The sequence below is a fragment of the Cordyceps javanica genome, chromosome 3, assembly GCF_051103115.1.
Source record: "Cordyceps javanica chromosome 3, complete sequence".
NCBI lineage: Eukaryota > Fungi > Ascomycota > Sordariomycetes > Hypocreales > Cordycipitaceae > Cordyceps > Cordyceps javanica.
This window is the reverse complement of record NC_139297.1, coordinates 2373559-2396512: the sequence shown is the minus strand read 5'-3', so window position 1 is coordinate 2396512 and position 22954 is coordinate 2373559. Positions and strand designations below refer to the sequence as shown.

Genomic DNA, 22954 nt, shown 5'->3' with positions numbered 1-22954 from the left:
CGCGGCGGAGAAGGGATCAACCAGGCGATGGACATGCTCCCATTCCGGGTAAGCAGCGACCCCAACGCCCGCGACACCTTGGAGGCCTTTGGGCCCGGCAACGCGACGCTAAGCATCAGCCTGCCGCTGGTTGAGCCGGGCACGAATCGGTGGATTTTCGAAGACGAGCACGTCGCCGCCTGGCTTAGCGGCCGGCCCGACGCGAGCTGGGTCGCGCCGGGGCAGGACGCGCCGGTGCAGACCATCAACAAGCTGTGGCTCTACGGACCCTCTGGCTCGGGCCGGACGCTGCTGGCGGCAACCCTGACGCATCACCTCTTGCGGGGCCTGCCGAGCGAACCGTGGCATGCCGTGTGCTACTACTTTGCGGGCGACGGCCCGATTGAGAACGAGGCAGTTGTGTGCCTGCGAACGCTCGTCGCGCAGATGGCGCAGCAGAGCGAGGCCGCGTACGACGAGTTCCGAAAATCTGTTCAGTTTGGGGCCTTGCCGCATGTAGATGAATCGACGGATGCGGGTATACGCTCTTTTCAGTCGGACAGCCCGACAGACCTAGGTCGTCTGTTGGAGGCAATGTCTCGCCACTTCGGCAAAGTGTCTGTTGTGATTAGGGGCATCGACTACATGGAAGCGGCGCTCGCGTTGCAGCTCGCCGCGTTAGCCGACGCTCGAGGCTCGACAATGAGGATCGCCTTCACATCCGGCGACGGCGCCGGCCAACAGGATGCCTGTATCCAGACGGTATCATGTCCCGTGGAGGTGGCGGCCGCACCGGATGAAGTGTCCCTGTATGTACGCAACGAAATGAATCGACGAAGAGAGGGAGGTGACACCTACTTGGACCCGGACTCTTCTTGTAGAGAAATTGAACAATACATTTTGGCAAATAATCATGGATCGTAAGTGAAAATGTGCGTACCATCTACAAACCAGAAAGGCTGACGTTGGGACGAAAAGCTGGCTGTGGGCGGTTACAACGCTCGATGACCAGAGTGATTTACTGCGAAGAAAGTTGTGGGTGCCTTTAACAATAGTAGGAAATGCCGGCGGCAGGTCGCACACGCTCGATACCTCCGAATCTACGTTTAACCCGTACCTGGAACGCATCCTGCAAGACAACGACCCTATGGCCAGGCTCATCCTCATCCGAACTGCGCGCTGGCTAGCAATAACAGAGAATGAGCCAAGTTTTCGTCTGACTGCTAACGAACATTTGAAAGCCCTGACAGCACTCTATGGAATAGAAAATAAGGACTTCTGCACTTCAGGCCGTTCGGTTCATACCCGAGATGTCTTGCATGCCTGTCGTCCAATCGTTCGGCTGACGGACACGGCTGACGGATCGTACTTTCAGTTTAGGCATAAGACAGTATACGCCTACCTAGTGCATATGCTCCCTTCTCACGGCATGCCTTTGAAGGAGATCAGCTATGATGGCTTCACCATGGGTCGAGAATTTAAGGATTTCGTACAAATATGCAATGCACTTTCTAGTGCCGATACAGGCTGCGCGGAGAGTCTGTTCCAGAAACTTCTTCATGCTCAGCAAAAGCTTTTTGGCCGCGATGATGCGGATACTCTCCTTACCCAGGAGCACTTTGCGTCGTTCTGCTGGGATCAAGGCCGGCTCGACGAAGCTGAACGGCTGTACCTCGACATTGCCCGCGGATACGAAAGAGCACCGCCGGCTATCAGAGACCCGCAGTACAACGTCCTCAACAGCCTGGGCATCTTCTACAAGCGGCAGGGGCGGTACGAGGAGGCTGAGCGCTACTATCAGGCAGCGCTGAGAGGCCGCGAAGCATACCACGGCGCCGCGCACGAGAGCACGCTCCATACCGTGAGCAACATTGCGCAGCTCTATGCCGCGCAGAACAAAGTAGCCGCGGCGCAGGCGCAGTGGGCAAAGGCTCTCCCGCTGTGCGAGCAAACCTTTGGGCGGCGGCACACCACGACGCTCTCCATCGTCTACAACCTGGGACTGGCACACAAGAGCCTCGGCGACCACGCCGCTGCGCAGGCGCTGCTCGCCAGGGCGCTGGCCGACCACGACCAGGTGTACGGGGTCGAGCACCGCAACACGCTCGACGTCGTCGCCTCCCTCGCGCACGCGCATCTGCTGCGCGGCGACGACGTCGCCGCCGCCGAGCGTCTCTACGCGCGGGCGCTCGCCTCGTACGAGAAGCTCCAGGGGCCGGCCGGCGAGAGCGTGCTGCACACGTGCCACAGCCTCGCCAAGGTCTACCAGTCCCTGAACCGGCCGCGGGAGGCCGAGGCCGCGGCGAAGCGCGCGCTCAGCGGGTTCGAGGCAGCCGCCGGCGCCGACAGCCTCGACGCCGTCGACGCGGCGTACACGCTGTTCCTGGGGTACGTGGAGGAGGAGCGGCTGCGCGAGGCCGTCGTCCTCGGGGCGCGTGTGCTGGCCGGCTTCGAACGGGCGCAACAATGCGGCGGCGGCGGCGGCGGCAACGGCCGGGAGGGCAGCGTCACGGCCTCGGTGGCCGACAACATGGCGCTGGCGCACGCCAAGCTCGGCGAGCTCGCGCAGGCCGAGTCGCTGTGGCTGCGGGCCTACCACGGCCACGCGGCGGCGCGCGGACGCGGCGCCGAGCTGTCGCTGGCCGCGGCCAACAACCTCGGCCTGCTGTACATGCGCCAGGGCCGGCTGGCGGACGCGGACGGCTGGCTCCGGCAGGCGCTGCGCGGGTACGAGGAGCTGCACGGCCCGCGGGGACCGACGCCGATGCGCATCGCGAGGGATCTGGCGCGCGTGCGCAGAGATATGGACAGGATGGGGGCACAGTAAAAATGTCGCCCCCGACGTAAGTCATCCGTGATGAACAAGAAGAAGAAGAAGAAGCTAAAGAGAAGAAGCTCCCACCCGGAGAGTTGACGTGATCAACCGATATGGTGTAAGTGCATTCTCAACGTCCTCATCTAGTCATATTGGATATGAGGGTACAATCAACATTAGCTAGCGAAACTATTTAGATGATCAATCATATGACAGTAATCTATCGTTTCACTCTTTTACTATTGCTTCATATTGAAATAAAGCTGCGGCCGCCAAATTAGCTGTATAGGCATCATAATATTGGGACAAAGGGTGCGGGGAAATCCTGCACTGGGGGTTCAGAGCGATCTTCCGCCCGCGGCGACCAACCTCGGAAGTCAGAGTTCCCTTTCAACGGAAGAAGCTAGCAACCGCGGGGTTTGATTACCCGCGACGTATTTATCAGCGAGAAGTGATGCAAGAAAGCTAAAGAATGGTTCCAATTGCGGCAGCGGGCAGCTCTGTGTCGCCATTTGTCGTCATACCCAGCATTTGTAAGCACCGTGCCCTGCTGCAGCATTTCGATGTATGCATATATACACATATATACACACATATACACATAGTTATATACACATAAATGTATATATATATCCAGGCCCAAGCTGTCTTCCTTTCTTCATCAACTTGTGACTTCCCATATATCCGCACAACCTTTTGTTCCCCATCCTATTTTCAATAGATAAACCAAGACAAAGAAAAAAAAAGAAGAAAAAGAAGAAATATCCCACAACAGATCCTCATCATGGCCGCGCCTACATTCTACGCCATCGTGGTCGGCGTCGGCTCCGGCACCGGGGCCTCGGTCGCGCGGCTCTTTGCCCAGGGCTACCCGGTCGCGCTGCTCGCGCGCAAGGAGTCGAGCTACGCGCCCGTCGTCGAGGCCATCACCAAGGCGGGCGGCACGGCCGTCGGCATCAGCACCGACGTCTCCGACGCGCAGTCGGTCGACGCCGCCTTTGCGCGCATCGCGCGGGAGTGGCCCCAGGCCAAGCTCGCCGCCGCCGTCTACAACGCCGAGGCCGGCTTCTCCTACAAGCCCTTCCTGGAGCTGGCGCCCGAGGACCTCGACCGGGCCATTAGCACCGGCGCGTGAGTTTTTTTTTTCCCTCCTATCCTCTTGTTTTTATATAGTTCCCCCCTTTTGCGCCACCCCCGGAATCTTTGCGTTGCCTGTCTCCCCCGTCTCCCCCCCCTACGGCCTTCCTTGCAAAGCTGGGGGACCAACAGGACTGTGTGGCTAGTTGTTGTTCTTGTTGCTGACGGTCGGAATTCACAGAAAGGGTCTCTTCTACTTTGCGCAAAAGACGCTCCCGCTGCTGCTCGACGCCGTCGGCGCCGGCCCCAAGCACCCGCCCACGCTGATTGTCACGGGCGCGACGGCCGCGCTGCGCGGGAGCGTCAAGTTTGCGGCCTTTGCCGCGGGCAAGTTCGCGCAGCGCGCCATCACGCAGTCGCTCGCGCGCGAGTTTGGCCCCCAGGGCGTGCACGTCGCCTACACCATCATCGACGGCGGCATCGACACGCCGTGGGGCAAGGATCGCCAGTTCAACGGTGGCGTGGCGGACGGCAAGATTAGCCCAGACGCTGTAAGTTTGCACTCCTTTGATTTCCCTCTTCCCGATTCTGTATCGTGCCAGAATGCGAGTGCGAAACATCATGTGGACTGACACGAGATATTTAGATTGCCGACAGCTACTGGTACCTACACACACAGCCGCGATCGGCATTTACACAGGAGCTTGATCTGCGTCCGTTTGTAGAAAAGTTTTGATGCAGTCTACAATACTTGATAAACAAAGTACGGCCAATGATACAATAGAAGAAATCATGATTCATGAAAATGACAAAACAGGCTCCTCGTGATATAACGAATAGTGTCGATAGAATAGTAGCAAGTTTCCCTCTTTAAACCTCCGTCTCCACGTCTGGCTTGCGGCCATCGAGCGCAGTAATGTTCCTGATTTTGCGTGCGAGGAATTTGGCTTCATCCTTGGCAAATTGAACGTTCCGCATCGGCCGCCACTGCATCAGCCCGCGTTGCTTGCGGTGCAGATCCCGGCTGTTTTGGCGATACTCCTTGATCGCTGCGAGCGGTCCGTGGCTCTTCTTGGATGTATCACTTGCACCCGTGGCGGCTGTCGTGGTAGTCTCGAGTGATACGCGGCCATCAGCGACATCGTTGAGGCTACTTCCTGTCGCCGCGGTAGACTGCAGATCTGATGTCCGCGCCGCTGACTCACTTGTGATGGGACGGGAACTGTCGCTTGTCTCGTCTTCACTTTCACCATATTGATCATCTTCCTCATACTCATTCTCTTCATCATCTCCGTCGGCGTGCTTGCTGCCAGCCATGGCCTCGGAAGGATCTTCGCCAAACGCGGTAGTCCAGTCAGTGCCATCTTTGGCGAGCCACTTCTTGCGCTCTGTTTCGCTCGCCTGCGCCAGAACATCGCGGCCTTGCGTCAAGGAGTTGTCATGTAGTTCTTTTGTCAGGGGTGGAACCTCTGCTTTCACTTCCTTTTCGCGCACACCTTCAGCGTAACAAGCTTCCCAAGCCTCAATGGTCTCGCGTGAGTCATTATCGCTGACGAAGCGAATGTGGTCGGAGTCGGTGCCAGGTGAGAAGCGACCGCGAAACTTGACGCGACCAATTTCTTCAATATCAAGATCTGGAACCTCCTTGAAGTTTTCCTCGGTGATGTAGTTTTGCGACAGACGCAGGGAATTGTTGCACTTCCACAGGGGCACATCAAACTCTTGCTCACTGCAGTCCGTCAGGTCCTTTAGCCAAATAGCGGCAAACGCGTCGGAATGCCTCTTGCCGACGGGGTTGAACTCGAGGAACACAGGCGATCTGTATCGATGACGGACTGGCAAGCGAATCTCCTGACTGTTGCCATTGCCGCTGACGTCGAATGTCATGTTGTCACCCTCCTTGGCTGAGCACGATCGTCGGACGCTGGCCGTTGAGCCACCCGTGCGTAGGCGCAGCTTGGCTTTGGGTGCAGGAGCATAGCCCACCATCTCAATCTTGTCGGATGTAAACTCAAAGGTACCAATCTCCCACCCCATCTCAGGCGGCGGCAGACGCAGCTCCACAGACTTGAATAAGAGTGAGATGCGGGCGCGACCAAAGCCGATGCCGCCGTCGAGAGGGTACCACCTGGTGACTTCGCTACTAGTCTGCAGGATATCAGACACCTTGAGCGGAATAACGCCAATGAGCGGGTCGTGCTGTCGATGGCGGGAATCGCGGACTGCAACGGTGACGATTGCCGACCGCCAATCACGGACAAATTTTTCAGTGCCTGCGTTGAAGATGGGCTGCGAAGAGACAACCTTGGTTCGTGTCTTGTAAGCCAAGTCGTCATTGATGAGAATCGTGCAGTACGAGCTGGGAAGTTTCTTGCTTTCAGCTTCCTTCACTTCGCCGGCCTCGGGGCGAGCCGGTTCGTACTCTTTGCCCTTGCGATTTCCGTCCGAGCCCCGAATATTAGCCAGTTCGAGGCCGACAATTTGGTGAACGACAACACTCAGGATTCCAGAAGGCCAAAGCGGATCAGGTGGTGTGTGTAGAGCTGCCTCACTTTCCGCCGTCTGAGGCACGGCGTTTTGACGCTCCGCCGTCTCGGGCTTGTCCTTGAGCTCGTCAGGCAAATTCGGGTTCTTCTCGTCTGTTCGTAGGGCCTTGCGGAAGAGAGTCTTGCCAAAAAAGCCTACTTCCCAGTGCAGCTCACCCGGCATGCTACTGTCCGCACTCATTCCCTTGAGCTTGGAAACTTGGGGGAAGATCTTTCCTGGGTGTTGGATGAGCTCCTGAATGCTGAGTTCAATCTTGCCCACAACATCGTCAGCAGATGATCTGTCACTATCCCACAGCTCGACCGAGAGCTGCTCATCTGCTTGAATAATATCAGGTGTGACCAAGAGACCACAGCTTTCGCCAAAGTACGGGTTCAAATCATCCTGAATCACACGAGTACAGAATTGCGGCTTAGAAAACTTGCTCCAGCTGATTGTGATATAAGGATCCGAGCCGCCACCTTTGCTGCCACGCTGGTCTTGCTTGCTGAGATCAACGGCCTTGTGGATGCGAAGGTACAGGACACCCATTGCAATCGTATCCTTCTTGATGTCATCACCTGTGAGCATGCTACTGACATCAAGAGTCAAACTCTTGGGCGCGACGTACATGGACGCAGCTGCCGAAATGGCCCAATTGACAAAGTTGGAAATGAGAGGCAGATTGAGGATGTTGACGCCCTTTTGGATCATGGGAGTGCATCCAGCCTGGACGTTGGGGACACCCATCAGAGTGACTGTCATGGTCTTGAGGAATGGAGGATCGGGTGTAAGCTGCAGCCGCAGGCGAGCGGTGGCCACCAGACCTTGCAGTTCAACCCATACAGGCAGAGGAACGCCAAAAAGCCCGCGGATACCGAGATAGAAGACGAGCTGCATACCCATGTTGCGAGCCTTGGAGGCGACGTCTTGACCTGAAGGCTTTGCGTGGTACGCAACAGAAACTTCCATGTTGTAGAACTCGCCAGCCTGCTCCATGGCAGCCATTTCGTTGGGATCCATGGTTTTTTCGTTTTGCTTTCGAATATCGTCCTTGATATCCTGAACATGGGAATCTGGAAGGGCGCGCATGTTCAGAATACGAAGCGGGTTACTGCCCTGGTGAATATCGGCGACGCGGATATTTTCGATAATTCCGGGGACTGAGGCGGCCATGACATCTTCTAGACTGTTTATCTGTCAGAGGGTCCCGTGCATGTCACCAAGCTGGCAATCATGGATTCGACTTACGTATCGCCAACAGCAGCAAAGACCTCGGGATTGATGAGGCCCCAGATGATTCCAATCGCCGTGTTCATCCACTCGACTGATTCGGGAATCAGGTTCACCGTGGCAGTCTCGCCGCGGGCTTTCTCGCTGGACCACTCGACATCACGGCCCTGGCGAACAAGCTCCTTGCACCAGAGGTATACACCAGACGCGATGCAGAAGCCAAGGGGGACCAGCCCGAGGAGCCTACCTCCGAAGAACTTGCCGACAAATATAATGGCCACGAAGATACCGATGCACAGTCCATTGGCGCGGTTCTCGAGACTCTCAAACATGGGCTCATAGCTGACGGACGGGGTCTTGTAGAAGAGGACTGAGGTCTTTTCACTACGAATTGGCACGTCCGAGGTGGTTCCCTCCTGTATGGGGTCAGGTGGTGCAGAAATATCCATGGTCTCGCGATACTGCTCGCGAGACATGTCTTGGGGCTTGGGGACGGTGGTATCTTTGCCGAGGTTCTCGTTAGGGATGGACATCTATGGGAGCCGACTCTGTAAGTTTTTTCCGCCTAATTCTTTGTTTGGAGAAAAAGTTGTCCACCTACTTGAGGGTCCTCTGCAGCCTTTCTAAAGTCTGTTTTCGCGTCGCGAATCTGAACATCCTTACCGGTGACGGGATCACGCACCCATCGAGCGTCCTTGCGCTCGGCTTTCTCGTCACGCTGCTGGTGCTCTTGAACCTCGCCATGCCGTGCGTTGGATTTGAGGTTGGCGTCAATCTCAGCGTCCCGATCTCGTTTCTCGCGGTCGAGCTGAGCCATGAATTCCTGAATGTTGGGCACGCGGTTGCGGCCAGAGTAGTGTTGGCCCGAAGGCACGACATGGTTGGTATTGTTCATGATGGAGACGGACCCCCGTATTGGATGCTGAGGGGCGTACAGTCGATTTCTTGATGATTATTCGCGATGGATAGCTACGCAGCGCTTTTGCGAAAGAATTGTTTTCTGCATTCGACAGACGAAGCAGCAGCTGGTGTTTGTTTGCGCTGTGACGGACGGCTGCCGTGGGTATCAAGAACTGCTAGACCTACAGCAACCAAATAATCAAGAGCAGCAAAGCGGTAGGGGGGGGAACAAGATGATGAAGACGGAACGAGTGAAGAAATAGAAGGAGAAGAATAAAAATCATCAAGTTTCAGAGGGCATTTCTTCTGCAGACGCCAGCGCTGCTATCGGTGAGCTCAGACAGGTTCGAGCTCTGGTGTCCCATCATCCATGACGTATTTACAGTGGTCCCGCACCCGCTAAAAACGGCAATCCGCATGCTTGTCACAGGCGGGGCCGCCATATCGAGCTACCCATGTCTTGTAGTACACGTCCCTGTCTGTTTTCTCTCCGGCTTCTTGGCCAGCCTCATTTATGCTTATTTTGCCACAAAAAATGGCAGAATCTGTACAATGTTGGCATTCTTTACCGTCCCTTTTTGGCAGTCGTAACTACTGATGTTGGCACAGAAGGACCCGGTGCAGCGCTCGCTAACAGTCCTTCTCAGCATCGACCTCACTGCGATGGGCATCCAAATTGTGGGGAGCTTCCTAGGTACTTGTCCCTTTTGCCTTGTAACTAGATACCAGCCAAGGCAAGATCGTCATGCTTGGAGCAAACCTTGTTTCCTCGAGCGGACAAAGGGGGTGTGCCATATTGGCCTTTTCAGCTAATCTGGGTTCTTTCTTGGATCGTCGTGGCATCTTGCGTAATGAGCTGTAGCCGAGCTGAACAGTCAGACTACTGTCTATGGCCGATCGAGATTTGCGTCATTGACACGGAACAAGGATACTGAGCATCGATACTCAGTAGACTGGCAGATGAAGATGCACACCATTTTTGATAGCTTGGCAGGGCGTTTGCTTTCACGTTCAAAGCTTAAGGTATCAGGGCCGCAGACCCCGTGCCAATTCGACCCGGAACAAAGCTCAACGTCTCCTAGTCAAAGTAGTGCAGATGAAATTCTTCTAGGTTCGAAACGGCTGCTATAAAATTCTGGGACCAAAGCCACTCTTCCAAGGGGGCCGTCTAGGTCGAGATCCCCCGCTAACCCGGGGGCCGGGGCTTCTGATCAGGGCCAATCCCGTTGCACAGCGTCTGACCGCCCAATAAACGCCGTCTAGATGCTCATGGCGGACCGCCCGCCCGGTAGCCGCCTGCTGGAAGTAAGTGGATCGGCGTCCATGAATTGTGTGCTCCGAGAACGGGGCCGGATACAGAAAATTGAACGAGTTCGCAGCGCCGCGTGTGAAATCATGCCGGCGTCTTTAGAGAGTCCGGCAGGTCAGGACACATTCACCGGGCCGTAGAAGCCCGTCATTTTCGTCGATGAGCGTCTACTTTCTCCTGTGCTTGTTTTGCGAGCTCGCATGCTCTACTCTGGCCAGAACGGGTGTAAGACGAGCAATTACAAATGCAGTAATGGTCAAGAGTGAGGATTCGATATAAATCACTCGACTCTGAACAGGTGAGCGCAGATCTTTCCATTTGGTACTTTACTTTACTACGACCGGACCAAGCATGGAGGAGGTGAGATGTGACGACTGACGCTACCGATATTACAGCTTGTTCCATGTGGCCAAGATTCATATGACCCCTCATGCATATAAGTGGTCGAGTATGCGATCTGAGATCAAGGCAGCCATACCCTCATTTTTTTTTTCCAATGCAGGGGCTGCCTTTTTACGTTTTACTGGCAAAGAATCGGTACGGACAATTTGATGCGAGCCACATTACACTGTAGGTGAGGAAATCACACAATATAATGCTGTTACACAAATATCCATCGCAAATTCATGACAGACCCATCTAAGAAGCGTTCATTCAATCATAGCAGGGTACGATCTGTAGTCTCATGTTCATATGGCGGTGTAGTGTGCAACAGCCATTCCCATATGCCCGATGCATCTTCTGAGCTTGGACATCTCTCCCTAATCGCTAAATGGATATCCTCAGCGTTGGGCAGCAGTATCAGTCTGAACCCTGGCCGTCGCCAAATGTAACGTGATGTGGAGGACCCCATTTTCTGACGACTCTCGGCCCGGACCCCCGTCTCCGCGGAATGCGACAGATCGCAACGGTCCACACACCCACCAACTTGATTGCTGCAGCCGGCCTCATCTGGTATAAGTCGAGCAGATGGAAACGCCAGCTTTCACCAAGACGTGAGTTACTGTCCCCACTTCCTTTCTTTAATCATATACCAGCAAGCAAAAAGAAGAAGAAGAAGAAAAAAAGACTTGAAGCCCAAGCATTCCGTGCCAAGGCGCCTCGTCTTGCCCAACCACATCTCAGTATTCTTCCACACGATTCTGTCACTCCCCAGTGACGGCGACTCCGTCGTGGGGTAACCGTTGATAATGCATGCACTACACCCTTTGCACCTGCATGTTCTACATCAGCACGTTCTACATCCTTACGTACCCTCAGCTCGGAGCAAAATATTGGTCTCTGCAGCCCAGGGATCTGCACTCCTGCCTGTGTCCAGAAGCGTGGCCACCTGGCAATATATACACGTACTTTTGTGCAGTCTATACTAGCCTTGAACGGCTGCTAATTGCCCTATAAGTAGTCACGGCCATGTCCATATCATAAATTAAGAACGTCTTCCCCTTTCCGACTCGGTCGTTCTGCAATTCAAGCGTCTCTCATACTACAACCATACCCATCATCATAAACTACATCCACCCCATCTCTGCTCTTCAACATGATTATCCCACCCAATTTTGCCATTTTCTGGACACCCAATCTTGCCATTTTTTGGACAAACCCTTTGCTCTTCTCCTCGGTCCTCTTCATCGGGCTGCTGCTAGCCAGGCAACTTCTCATGCGGGCTGGGGGGAAGGGTGGCGGCGGTGGCCGCCCCCCGCTCCCGCCCGGCCCCCGGCCTCTCCCTCTCGTAGGCAACCTGCTCGACATGCGACCCAAGGAGGGGGAGACGGAATTCCAGCACTGGCGCCGACACAACGAGCTGTACGGCCCGCTCAGCTCCATCACCGTGATGGGGCAGCCCATCGTCGTCATACACGACCGGGACGCCGCCCGGTTTCTCCTGGAGAAGCGCTCCAAGAGCACCTCGTCGCGCCCGCACATGGAGTTTGGCTACAACATGTGCGGCTTCAAGAACATCCTCTCGGTGCAAAAGTTTGAGGACAGCAGCTACGTCCGACGTCGGCGACTGATTCACCAACACCTCGGCACGCCGGCGGCGTCGGAGCGGTACAAAGGCCTCCAGGAAGCGCAGTCCGGGAAGTTGCTGCAACGGGTACTGGAGTCGCCTGAGCAACTAGCGGATCATATCGAAGGGTATGTTGGTTGTCTTTTTTTCTTGCACTTTCTCTTTTTAAGCCCGGAGGAATCATAAATGGGCAACGAGACATCAGGATATCTTGGTTCATCCTGTCAAAGGGGTCCTACATACTAACCCGAACCATCAATGTAGCTTCTCAGCAGCCATCGTTCTCGATGCCACGTATGGTTACACGCTGGAGTGGTCTGACAAGACCGATCCAGTCATCAAGCTTGTGCGGCAGACGCTCGACGACATGATAGCGGCCTTCATGCCCATGGCGTGGCTTGTTGATGCTATCCCGGCCATGAGACACCTTCCCGGCTGGTTGCCCGGCGCTTCCTTTATCGGGACCGCCAAGAAGTGGAAGAATACGTGCGAGGACGCCGCAAGCTTGCCGTTTGCGTTTGTCAAGGCGCAGATGGAGCGCGGCACCCACCGGCCGTCGTACGTCTCCAACATCCTCGAGAGTCAAGCCGGCGACGACGACGCCGAAAACGACGACGACGGCGGCGGCGGCGGTGGTGGTGGTGGTGGTGGTGGCAGCGTCACTAAATCTTCCAAGCAGCCCCCTGACGAGGAGGACACCAAGTGGACTGCCCTCACCATGTACGCCGCAGGCGTCGAGACCACCTCGTCGACTCTCGACGCCTTTGTCCTGGCCATGGTCATGTTCCCGGATGTGCAGCGCCGGGCGCAGCAGGAGATTGACCGCGTGGTCGGCGCGGACCGGCTGCCGAGCTTCCGCGACCGGGCCAACCTGCCGTACACGGACAACCTGGTGACGGAGCTGCTCCGGTGGTTCCCCGTGCTTCCCATGGGCCTCGCGCACCTGTCCCAGGAGGACTTTGTCTACGGGGACTGCCTCATCCCCGGGGGCGCTTACCTCCTGCCCGCCGTGTGGTGGATGTGCCACGACCCGGCGCACTACGCGGACCCGGACACGTTCGACCCGGACCGCTACGCCGCGCCGCGCGGCGAGCCGGATCCCCGGGGCGTGATTTTCGGGTTCGGCCGCCGCATATGCCCCGGCCGGTACTTTGTCAACTCGAGCCTGTTCATCGCCGTCGCCCGCCTCTTGGCGGTTTTCACGATTTCAAAGGCCGTTGACGCGCAGGGACGGGAAGTGACCCCCGAGATCAAGTACACAGTATCGGTCACGACCCGTCCGGTAAAATTCCCGTTTAAGATTGCGGTGAGGAGCGCCGCGCACGCAACACTGGTCCAGAGTGTTCAAACCACGACTTCGTCGCGTTAGCAACGAAGTTAAAAAAAGAGAAAAGAAAAAGAAAAAGCGCCATCACAAATCCTTCAGCAGTATCAGTCCTACACCTGTGATTTCAGAATGATTGGTTCATTTTTTTGTTATTAATGAATAATGAGATCGCATTTGACGAAATTGATCGCTCGAGTACGCCAGAAAATCACCCCATGTCTGTACGCACATTTTGATTTCAGCTCGTTGAAGCAATGCGACATGTCAACCTTCATGTGCGACGTTCCAAGCCACAATATGCGTTCTGGCTCCAGCAGACAAGGGTCCCGGCCACAGCCAGCACACACATGATCCTTCCTTTGCTGCAGCTTTCGCGGAAACCCACCCGGTCTACAAGCCAGCAGGTGCCTGGGCTGGGGTAATTGGATACTTGTGGCTGGCTTGATGGAGCACCCCGACAATCCGCCGTTCGTAATGAGCCTGATAGGATTCGTCAAGAGCAGCCACACCGCTGCCAGCGTGTCCAAGTCAGTATGGAGGCAGGGAGGTAATGCAGCATCGGTGAGACCCGCGAACAAGGGTGCTCAGTTTGCTCGAATAGTAAATAGCCTGATGACAAGTATGCAATCTAATGGTTCAGGCCTCGCAACAGATTAGCTGTCAACCACACAACCATCGCTGATTAGCGGCAAAGACTACTTAAGTAATGCAGTGGCCATATAGCGCATGAACAGTACATCCAATGACAAGCCATAGGTATATGCTATTATTCTGATAATGATAAGTAGTAGTAGTGTATATATATGATTGAAAAAGCAAAACATCAATGACAATGCTGGCCCAGTCCAAAAACGCCAGTGCCAGGAAAAGACCTACAACCAGGTATCCAAATGTAACAAACGCAGCTCACATGCACAACGGCAAAGATAGCAGCTCTTTCTTTCCCTCTTTTTTTAATCCTCGAGTCTCTTTTCCCTCCTCATTAGACTTGCTGCGTCTGTCCGTTTTCTTCGTTTTCGCTTCTCGGAGCTGCTGACATGACAGCCGGGTCCGTGGTGACATTATCCTTCTCGCCCAGAGATTCGGAGTCTTCGTCGTGGGGAATGTCAGGCGGCGCAGAGAATGTCGGAGCGATCTTGCTTCTACCGCGAATGGAGGCTCCCCATTTGTAAAAGATGAAAGGAATCGGAGCCAGCAGCAGAGCAATACAACCAAGCAACGTGCCAGCCCACTGGATACCGAGACCCTGGAACATCTGGCGTGCAAAGAGCGGAAAGGCGGCACCCCAGAGAGATCGTAGGAAGGTGTTGCCTGCGATAGCGGAGGCGGCAAACATGAGATAAGCGTCGACGAGATAGTTGAGAGCCTGGAGGAAAATGGACATGAGGCCGAAACCGGTGCAAAGACCACTTAGTGTGGGAACGATCCAGTGAATATCGCTTCGGTAGCCGGTCCTGAGGAACTGTCAGTATCTGTTTACATGGAAATGTGAACTGTGGTCCGAGTTTTGGTACTTACCAGCCAAACCAAAAGATGCCAATGGCAAAGGCAATGCCTCCAGCCATGATGCTAGGCAGTCGCCATTCCGGGATTGGAAGACCATTGTTGGCTGCCAGTTTCCGGTTGTACCAAGGCTGCTGCAGAATGACAGTGGCACCAGCAAGTAGCTGACCAATGATCATGCCGAAAAAGGTCAGGCCAGAAACACCAAGGCTGAAGCCGTGGACGCCGACAAAGACCAGCGGATAGGCAGAGAAGAAGAGGTAGAGAATGCCGTAGATGAAACTCATGTAGATCGAGAGGAGAAGGATAATCGGTTCGGTAAAGAGGAGTCGAAGCGGGCGGGACAAGTTCTTGGAGAGGAGCTCCTTGAGATCGACTTCGATCTCCTCCTGCTTGGCGTGAATTCCCCAATTCTTAGTACGGCGTCGCAGGTCGGCGGCCTTGGAGATGAGCACAACGGGGGCGTACGTCTCCTCGAGGAAGAACAAGTCGAGAATGAAGGCGACGCCACCCATGATGGTGGCGAGATACTCGGTCCAGCGCCAGCCCAGGTGACTCTCTACTATGAAACCTCCAATGAAGGGCGCAAACATGGGACCGGTAAAGACTGCCATGGAGAAGATGGTAATGGCGATGCCTCTCGATTTATTGTCAAACATGTCGGAGAAGACGGCGGCGACGACGGCAAGGGGGCAGGCACCAAACAAGCCGCTGAAAAAGCGGCAGATGAGGATTGTCTGGATGTTCTCGCCGGTTGCGCAGGCAATGGAGAAGACAGTGAACCCAAACATGGCGACGACAATGGGGAGACGACGACCGCGCAGTTCGGAGAGGGGGGCCCAGATGGTCGGGCCAAAGGCAAATCCTAAGACGTAGAATGTGGTGCCGAGGAGGCCAACCTCGGAGCCAACGCCGTACTGCTTGGCGACGACCTGGGTGCCGGCGGAGAAGATTGAGGACGTAAATGCAGAGGTCATAGTAGTGTACCCAAGCATGGCCGAGGTCAAGAGCTTCTTGCGCAAGGGCCAGTTTTGCGCATGCAGCGGGTCGTTGGGGCCGTCAAACTCGACGACGTACTCCTCCTGGTCGGGCAGTGGCGGGGGGTAGGGCTTGCCGGCGCCAAAGGCGGGCAGCGGCCTCCTCGAGGCGCGGCTGGCGGTGCGGCTGCCGGCGCCGAGGCCGACGGTGGTGGCGTGCTGGCTGCGGGCCGTCTGGATGCGGCTGAGGGCGGTGGGATGGCGTTCGAGGTCGTTGATGGTCGAGACACGGCTCATCTGGCGACGGACGGCGGATCCTCGACGGTCGTCGCCGCCGCGGCCGCCACCCGGGGAAGAGACGGTCGAGACGGACGAGGCAGATAGGACGCGCTCGATCTCGTCGCTGGCACGGCGCTGGTAGTTGGTATTGGCGGCATCACGCTCGGCGGCGACTAGCTCACGGTCAATTTCGTCCATGGCCATGATGGGCAAGCGAGTCTGCGGTGGTGGTGGTGGTGTGTGAGCTGGGAGGACGGACGGGCGTTTGTATGACGAGGTCCGGCTCGTCTCCCGTGCTTTGACGTTGCCGTGAAGCCTGCTTGCGCCAGCAGTGCTATGATTTGCGGAGACTGGGCAGACTGGCCAAACAAAAATTGGTCAAGAAGAAACAGGCTGCTGAGTTCTCAATTGATGATAAGGAGCAGGATCAAATGAATGTCAGGGTAAGAGGGGAACTTGATGGTGAAGAGGGTAAGTACTTAGAGTGCTCCCCAGATGAAGACTCTCGACAGGCAACGGGCCGGCCTACTGGGGAGGGGCGGGGGCTGTCTTTTTTTTTCTGGCTCCTTCCTCGACTTGCCCGGTTCGACGGCTAATGAATAATGACCCAATGCGTTTGAAACTAATCCTCTAGCTTCCAAGTACTTAGTAGAGGGAAAAAAAATTATGGGAAAAATTGTATTGGGCAGCCGGCTCGTCTTCAAAGCTTTTTACTGGTTAGCCTCGCCGTCTCCAGGCGACGCCGGCCGCTAAAGAGCTCTGGTGGGGCTTTTCGTATGTGCCGGGACAGGCGAACAGTGGGGCTCCGATGTTGACGGAACGCTTGAAAACAGTGAGCAAAATTGAAAATAAAGAAAGAAAGTGAATGCTTGTCTAGTTGAAAAGGAGACAGGTTTGCAGGGCAACACTGGGAATCAAAATTTAAAGAGACGGTCCAGGCAGTTTTTGGGGCGACTGAGCGCCAGTGTGCAAACGATACCCCAGGCTATCTATACCTGGCCTGCATTATTATTATTGTTCGGAGCCGTGTTTTCGGGTTTTGCACTGCCAACAGTCCGCGGACTTTTGCACGGAGCCCCGGGAAACTATTCCCTCCCTCAGTTCATGTCGCCAGCTGGCCGGCGCAATGCAAATCGCATGCTTCGCGCAATTCGGACTTTAGAAGCCAAGACTTGCGCCTATCTGTCTGCCGCCAGGCCTATGGCGAAATGGGTGTTGGCCTGCAGAGAATTTTTGTCACTAACTTACCTTTTGCACCCCGGTTTAGGTAGTATGCTGGTACTGACTCCTGAGTATGGAGAACCTGCCTGGTTTATTGGGTCCACTAAGTAATTCCGGTAAGCACCATCGGCAGTAGGCCAAGACGCGAGATGCGCGACAGCGACAGCCAAGCTGCCAAGTTATCGGTACCCAAGTACCTGGTCAACTCGTTAATAATAAAGGTGCCCACGGTGCCCGATGCCTGACCAAGATGTGCATTGGTAAGCTGCAATTGCCCAGCATCGTTCTTGTCCATGGACTTTGACACAATGTCCCACACCGGCAAGGGTCCTTGATGGGTAAGAACTCGTGTCTCGGTGTCCGGTCATCTCGCTATTTCCGCTGCATGACCCAAGCCATACAGAGTATCCGTGCCTGTGCTGGTAATCTGTAATCCGTACCTATAACGTATACCAGGTACGCCGAAAAGCCACTGACGACGCCACACATCACAATCGCGGTCCCATTGCACCCGGCCTGTCCGAAGCGAACGCAGATTCCGGAAAAAACATTTCCGTCCCTTCTGTTAACTTTTTTCTTTTAAAAATTCCATTTATCTTCTTCTTGCCCTTATTGCGCTGGGCTAGTTATCTCACAACTGTGAAGAAGACGTCCAGGTCGCTGCACACCGCAAATAATGCATTACCAAGTCGTCTGATTCGCCGAACTTATAGCGAATCATTTTGTAAGTGTCCTAAGTGAAAGGAGCCATGAAAATAGTAGTTCGGCCGTAATACATTAAAAGCAAGGAACAATAACGGACCAGCTTGGGAGCTGGTACAAAGCGCAACGGACAGGAGCTAGCGTGGTGCTCCACTTTTTCGTTGTCACAGAAGGGGCTATATACTAAAATATCTCTTCCAACTTTCGAGCTTCGGCTCATTTGGTCTTTTGAAACGATACAGAGAAGATTAGCATGGCCCCTGCACTAAGGATGACACGCAATCTCAAAGAGAAGCTACAAGTTTTTTTTGCCATTTGTTCCTTTTTTTTTCAAATCTCTTCATCATTATCCGCGGTTGCAATCTTCTCTTTTCCTTCCCAGAGCATGCCCTCTAGGCTTCCGTGGTCTAGCTGGGAAGTACGATCCGAATGTGGCGAGGTCGCAGGTTCGAGTCGACGACAACCAGGCCGATATTCAATGTTTTTCCCCCGTCGACTCGCGCATATCTCTTGCAGCAAAATATAGCGTAAAATAGTATTTTAGAACCCTTTTTTAATTCAATGCAGAATATGATGTACAAGCAATATATCTAGTCGTCAAGTCTACCGTTGTACACCCCAGCCATGTTCTAGCAGTGAGGTCGACTCTTCCAGACTGAGCCCTGCCGTCTCCGGGTATATCAACCAGATCAACACCTCGCCCACGACACAAATGCAGGCATATAGCGCAAACGTCCACGGCGGCGTCAGGAGCTCCATGAGTGGCAGAAACGTCAGCCCAATGACGAAGTTGGCCGACCAGTTGGTAGCGGTGGATATGCCGCTGCCGAGCGAACGAACCGCCATGGGAAACAGCTCACTCTGCATCCACGGCACGTTCCCCAGCCCGACGGCATACGACGCCACGTACAGCATGATGCTGAAGAGGATGATGCTAGCCGCGCTGATGCTTCCCTTGACAGGTGGCCCTCCCTGTGCCGCGCCGGGGCTCGCATCCAGGGCAAGGAATGAGAACCCCAGCGACGCGAGCAAGAGGCCGGCCACCATGAACGGGAGCGAGTACAGCAGTATACGACGTCGGCCGATGCGGTCTATGAGTACCAGCGCGACGCCAGTGAATACGAAATTGGTCACGGCCACGCTGAGTGCTGCAAGCGTGGGGCTACGAAATCCAACCAGTGTAAATATCGTGGCCGAAAAGTACATGAGCGAGTTCTGTGGCAGTTAGCACGGTAGCGACAGCTTCTCCTAGCAGTAGCTCGGTACTTGGGCAGTCCACTTACGAATCCGCTGAGCTGCTGCAGACCCTGCAGTAGACAGGCAATTGCCAGCGCGCGTCTGTTCTGGCCCACCTTGAGCAGCTCTTCCCAGCCGCCCAGCCAGTCCGGCAGCTTGGACTGTCGCGTCCTTCGAAGCCTGCGCGCCTCTCGCTCCGCGCGGATTTCCACCTCGATGTCCTCGATAGTGACGTCCACGTGCTCCCTGTTTCCGGCGTCGGCGTCGGGGCCGGCGCCAGCGCCAGCGCCGCCCTGCGTCAGCAGAATGACCCGCCGCGCGGCGGCCGAGCGGCCCGCCTTGACGAGCCAGCGCGGTGTCTCGGGCATGAAGGCGACCAGCGCGGCCTGCGCGGCCGCCGGCACGGCCCCGAGGCCGACCATCCAGCGCCAACCCGTCTCCGGGGGCGCGCGCGTCGCGAGCAGCCAGCCGACGACGTACGCCACCACCTGGCCGGCCGTGATGAGCATGACGTTGGCCGTGACGAGCCGCCCGCGGTGCGCGGCCGGCGCGACCTCGGCAATGTACAGCGGCACGACGAAGCTCGCGGCCCCGACGCCGGCGCCGATGACGCACCGCCCGACCACCATGAGCGCGACCGTCGAGCTTGCCGCCTGCAGCGCCGCCCCGACGACGAAGAGCGCGTCCGCGTAGAGGATCACGCGTCGTCGCCCGACGCGGTCGGCGAGGACCGACGAGACCGGCGACGCCATCAGCGCAAAAAGGGCGGTCGCGGATGTAATGATCGACTTGTCGAGCGACGACAACGCTCGGCCGGACAGCGCCGTGCCGATGGAGACCAAGGTCGCGGAGATGACGCCGGTGTCATCTAGAAGAAGGGTTCGGGATGGTTAGCATTTGCCTTGCCACGTCTTCCGGGTCAGCAGATACATACAGCCAAATAGCAAGCCGCTGATACCAGCTGCGCAGGTGAGAAGCAGGACAAAGGTACCAAGTCCAGACTCGTCCGGCACTTTACGCCGCAGTGCGCCGCTTCTCCGTGCAACGTCACCATCGCAGGCCTCTCCAGAAATCAGAGGTTCTTGTGCGTCGTCCATATCCTGTGCATTTTGTAGCTCTTGTTGGGAGACGGGGCTGAGTTGTCCAACGTCGATTGCGCTGCTGTGCAGTGGAGGAGATTCCAGGTGACATCTGGCTAGTGGGAACCAGGGTCAGGCGGGCCAGACATCCTGATGCATCACTTCAAAGGTAGCTAAAGCAACGTCTTGTTTCTACAAAGACGCGTATTCTTTACATTCGGATGACGGAAGGGGTTTCTTTTTTTTTTTTTAAAAAAAAAAAATAAAGTTTCATATCCATCGCTTCTGATGCACGTGCGTTGGTGCGTATTAGGATGAATGCGCGCGCCGGCCAAGCAATCACTGTGACTAGAGATCGGAGCCATGAAAAACAACCGTAAATGCCTGTCAACCCAGTTTCTGATGCGGCGAACCAATCTCAGCACTAATTCTTCACTGTTATAATCTGTTAGGGCATCTAAGAGACTCGTGTCTCGAGATCGGCGTTGAACCAACTTCGGTCATCGCAACTGTTCAGCAAATGCTGATGAACTTATTCTTTTAGTGAACGCGTCTATTCATAAGATTCTTTCTCTGACTCTTTTATAACGCAATCGTTATTCAGCGTCAATAGAATGAGGTTTTTCAATAATCTATCTCTTGGTGTTGGTTGACGGCTGCAAATTCCGGACGACTCTATGTAGACTGGCTTGGGTAGCATCCTAATGTGTTCTCAACACTTCAAAGAGGGGAGCAACTTCTCGAGTCAATGGGTATATGTTGCATATCAGCATTGTTTTACTTCATGTTCTTCAAAAAGACATTTTTAGAGAGCTTGGGACCAGGCCCTGTCTGATGATATTACAGTATGAGGAGCGAGATCTGTCAGCTGGCTAGGCCAGAAAACCCCAGGCATGGCACAAGGCAGTAGTAATAAGGCACGCTCACGATGAAGCACCTGTGCAGTACGCCGCAACATAATTTTATCGTCATTTTGTGTAAGTCATCGAACAAATGCAGACCTTTTTTTTTCTTTTGGAGATTCCAGTTTATGCTTCTCTGAGGATGTCCCCATCAACTAGGTGCTACATGGATAGATCAGCTTCGACCACGGCGGCCTGATGACTCGATGCCATGCTTATACACATCAAACCTTACTCAGTAATACCCGATTGTGCCGAAACAAGTAGCCCCTCGGATCCTCAATCCTTGTTGGACAAAGCCACAATGCTGAAATTAGGGTTCCCCTCAGCATGGTTCAAAAACCTGCGAATACCTAGCTCTAGAGCTCTTGGGCTCAAGACATCGTCCTCAGGCGGGAGCAGACCCCTGTCCACGGGCCCATCGGTCGCACCCTCAAGTTCCCATAGATGACCATCTTGACCTTTGACGTAGGCGATGAAGTGGAGAGCCGGGTGGTTTTCTGCCGGAGGTGGAACAGAATCGCCCTTGAGTGCAGCCCTCATGTGAGCCCTCTCCAACTCCTCGCTGTCATATAGGACTTTGGCACGCTGCTCAGGCTGCAGCGGCTTAGCCTCCGTAAAAAGCCGGTCCAGGAGCGAATCCCTCTGCACGTATTGTTTTCCCTGTCCGTTTGCGACCGAGTGAATCAGCGCGTAGAGCCCGCAGGCATTTCCAATAGTTTGGCGGAACCACAGGATGGGGTCGTCACCGGTCTTGTTGTAAGTCATGTCCTCCAAAGCCATATCGCAAGGGATGCCATCTTCTTTACGTGAAGCGTAGTACATTTTAGCTGGCGTGATGAATATCAGGGCATGCGTCGGTCGCGGAATCATCGCAAGTAAACTGGCATCGTCAATGCTGTACACGTCATAAAAGCCCAGCTCTGTGGACAGTCCAAGATCGTGCAGCAACGACGTAAAGACCTCGGGATTGTTCTCGAGTGGTATGACTGTCTTTACGCCAGATGGCGAAATCCAAACTCCTTCGGTTGGCATAATGTCTTCTTCTCGCTTACGATACTCGGGAAATTTATCTGTTGATGCACAAGAAGATGATAGCGGTTTCTGACATCGCCGTTTGCTATATTACTACCTATAGAGAGCTTGTAGGCAGGTGGGGCCAGGCAGGAGGACGCATCAGCAGGCTGCCTGATGGGGGAGGTGGGAGAGCGGGAGTGGTTTACAAATTGAGAGCTTATTATTATTATTATTATTATTTCCTTTTTGTATTCCTTGTTCCTTTCGTTACTGTGCTCTGTCTTTTGGGGCTGGTAGTAGTGGGGGCAGTCCGTGAACATGATACTTGTCGCAGGGCACTCAACGACCTGAACTATTTGGTAAGGTCGGGACAAGGCAAAGGCTGTAGCCTATGTTCGATACTTGCAATAGAGCCCATAAATCGGCCTTTCTATAAGCCCTACCCGGATACACGCGGTGTGTAACTTCAAAAAGCAAAAAGAAAAGGGAAACAAAGACCAATGTGCCATGCAAATACTGTTCCTTATGTGTAGGGTAGCATAGAAAGTAATGCGTTGGCACGTGCGGCAGCCAGGGGCCACAGGCTGTGCCGCTTGCCCACCCAAAACGAGAGAACAGGCCATCTACTCCTGTGCGGCGCCTGGACAGGCTCTAGACTGTCGACATTCATACAACTCGTATCCAGAACACTGCCATTCGTTCCACTCCAACTTCGTCGGCCATGGGGGGTTTTGTGCACGTCTAGCACCCTCGACAAGCTCATTACTCAGCGCAAACTCGTTCCCCCCCACGACACACCTTGATAACCCCCAGCAGGTTTGCTGCCCAACCAACCTGCATTCTGTCACAGCCTCGCCGGCTCAG

At 54.9% G+C, this 22954-nt stretch overlaps 7 protein-coding genes across 7 annotated transcripts; 3 read left to right on the top strand and 4 right to left on the bottom strand.

The window, feature by feature from the left end:
* Positions 1-27: 27 nt before the first annotated feature.
* Positions 28-2806, top strand: V2A60_004931 (uncharacterized protein; the record flags this gene model as incomplete). The annotated part of the gene is made up of 2 exons (XM_083256245.1): positions 28-788; positions 958-2806. The coding sequence occupies 2 exons, from the start codon at positions 28-30 to the stop codon at positions 2804-2806; spliced, it is 2610 nt and encodes an 869-aa protein (XP_083112371.1).
* A 772-nt stretch (positions 2807-3578) lies between these two features.
* Positions 3579-4607, top strand: V2A60_004930 (uncharacterized protein; the record flags this gene model as incomplete). The annotated part of the gene is made up of 3 exons (XM_083256244.1): positions 3579-3925; positions 4113-4422; positions 4518-4607. 3 exons carry the CDS (start codon positions 3579-3581, stop codon positions 4605-4607), a joined length of 747 nt encoding a protein of 248 aa, XP_083112370.1.
* A 134-nt stretch (positions 4608-4741) lies between these two features.
* V2A60_004929 (SMP domain-containing protein) lies at positions 4742-8525 on the bottom strand (the record flags this gene model as incomplete). Its single annotated transcript, XM_083256243.1, has 3 exons — positions 4742-7586; positions 7649-8163; positions 8232-8525. The coding sequence occupies 3 exons, from the start codon at positions 8523-8525 to the stop codon at positions 4742-4744; spliced, it is 3654 nt and encodes a 1217-aa protein (XP_083112369.1).
* Positions 8526-11586: 3061 nt separating this feature from the next.
* V2A60_004928 (cytochrome P450) lies at positions 11587-13216 on the top strand (the record flags this gene model as incomplete). Its single annotated transcript, XM_083256242.1, has 2 exons — positions 11587-11975; positions 12112-13216. The coding sequence occupies 2 exons, from the start codon at positions 11587-11589 to the stop codon at positions 13214-13216; spliced, it is 1494 nt and encodes a 497-aa protein (XP_083112368.1).
* A 940-nt stretch (positions 13217-14156) lies between these two features.
* Positions 14157-16137, bottom strand: V2A60_004927 (major facilitator superfamily domain-containing protein; the record flags this gene model as incomplete). Its single annotated transcript, XM_083256241.1, has 2 exons — positions 14157-14628; positions 14693-16137. The coding sequence occupies 2 exons, from the start codon at positions 16135-16137 to the stop codon at positions 14157-14159; spliced, it is 1917 nt and encodes a 638-aa protein (XP_083112367.1).
* A 2322-nt stretch (positions 16138-18459) lies between these two features.
* Positions 18460-20189, bottom strand: V2A60_004926 (general substrate transporter; the record flags this gene model as incomplete). Its single annotated transcript, XM_083256240.1, has 3 exons — positions 18460-19071; positions 19140-19960; positions 20027-20189. The coding sequence occupies 3 exons, from the start codon at positions 20187-20189 to the stop codon at positions 18460-18462; spliced, it is 1596 nt and encodes a 531-aa protein (XP_083112366.1).
* A 1163-nt stretch (positions 20190-21352) lies between these two features.
* Positions 21353-22108, bottom strand: V2A60_004925 (ubiquitin carboxyl-terminal hydrolase; the record flags this gene model as incomplete). Its single annotated transcript, XM_083256239.1, has 1 exon — positions 21353-22108. The coding sequence occupies one exon, from the start codon at positions 22106-22108 to the stop codon at positions 21353-21355; it is 756 nt and encodes a 251-aa protein (XP_083112365.1).
* Positions 22109-22954: the final 846 nt, after the last annotated feature.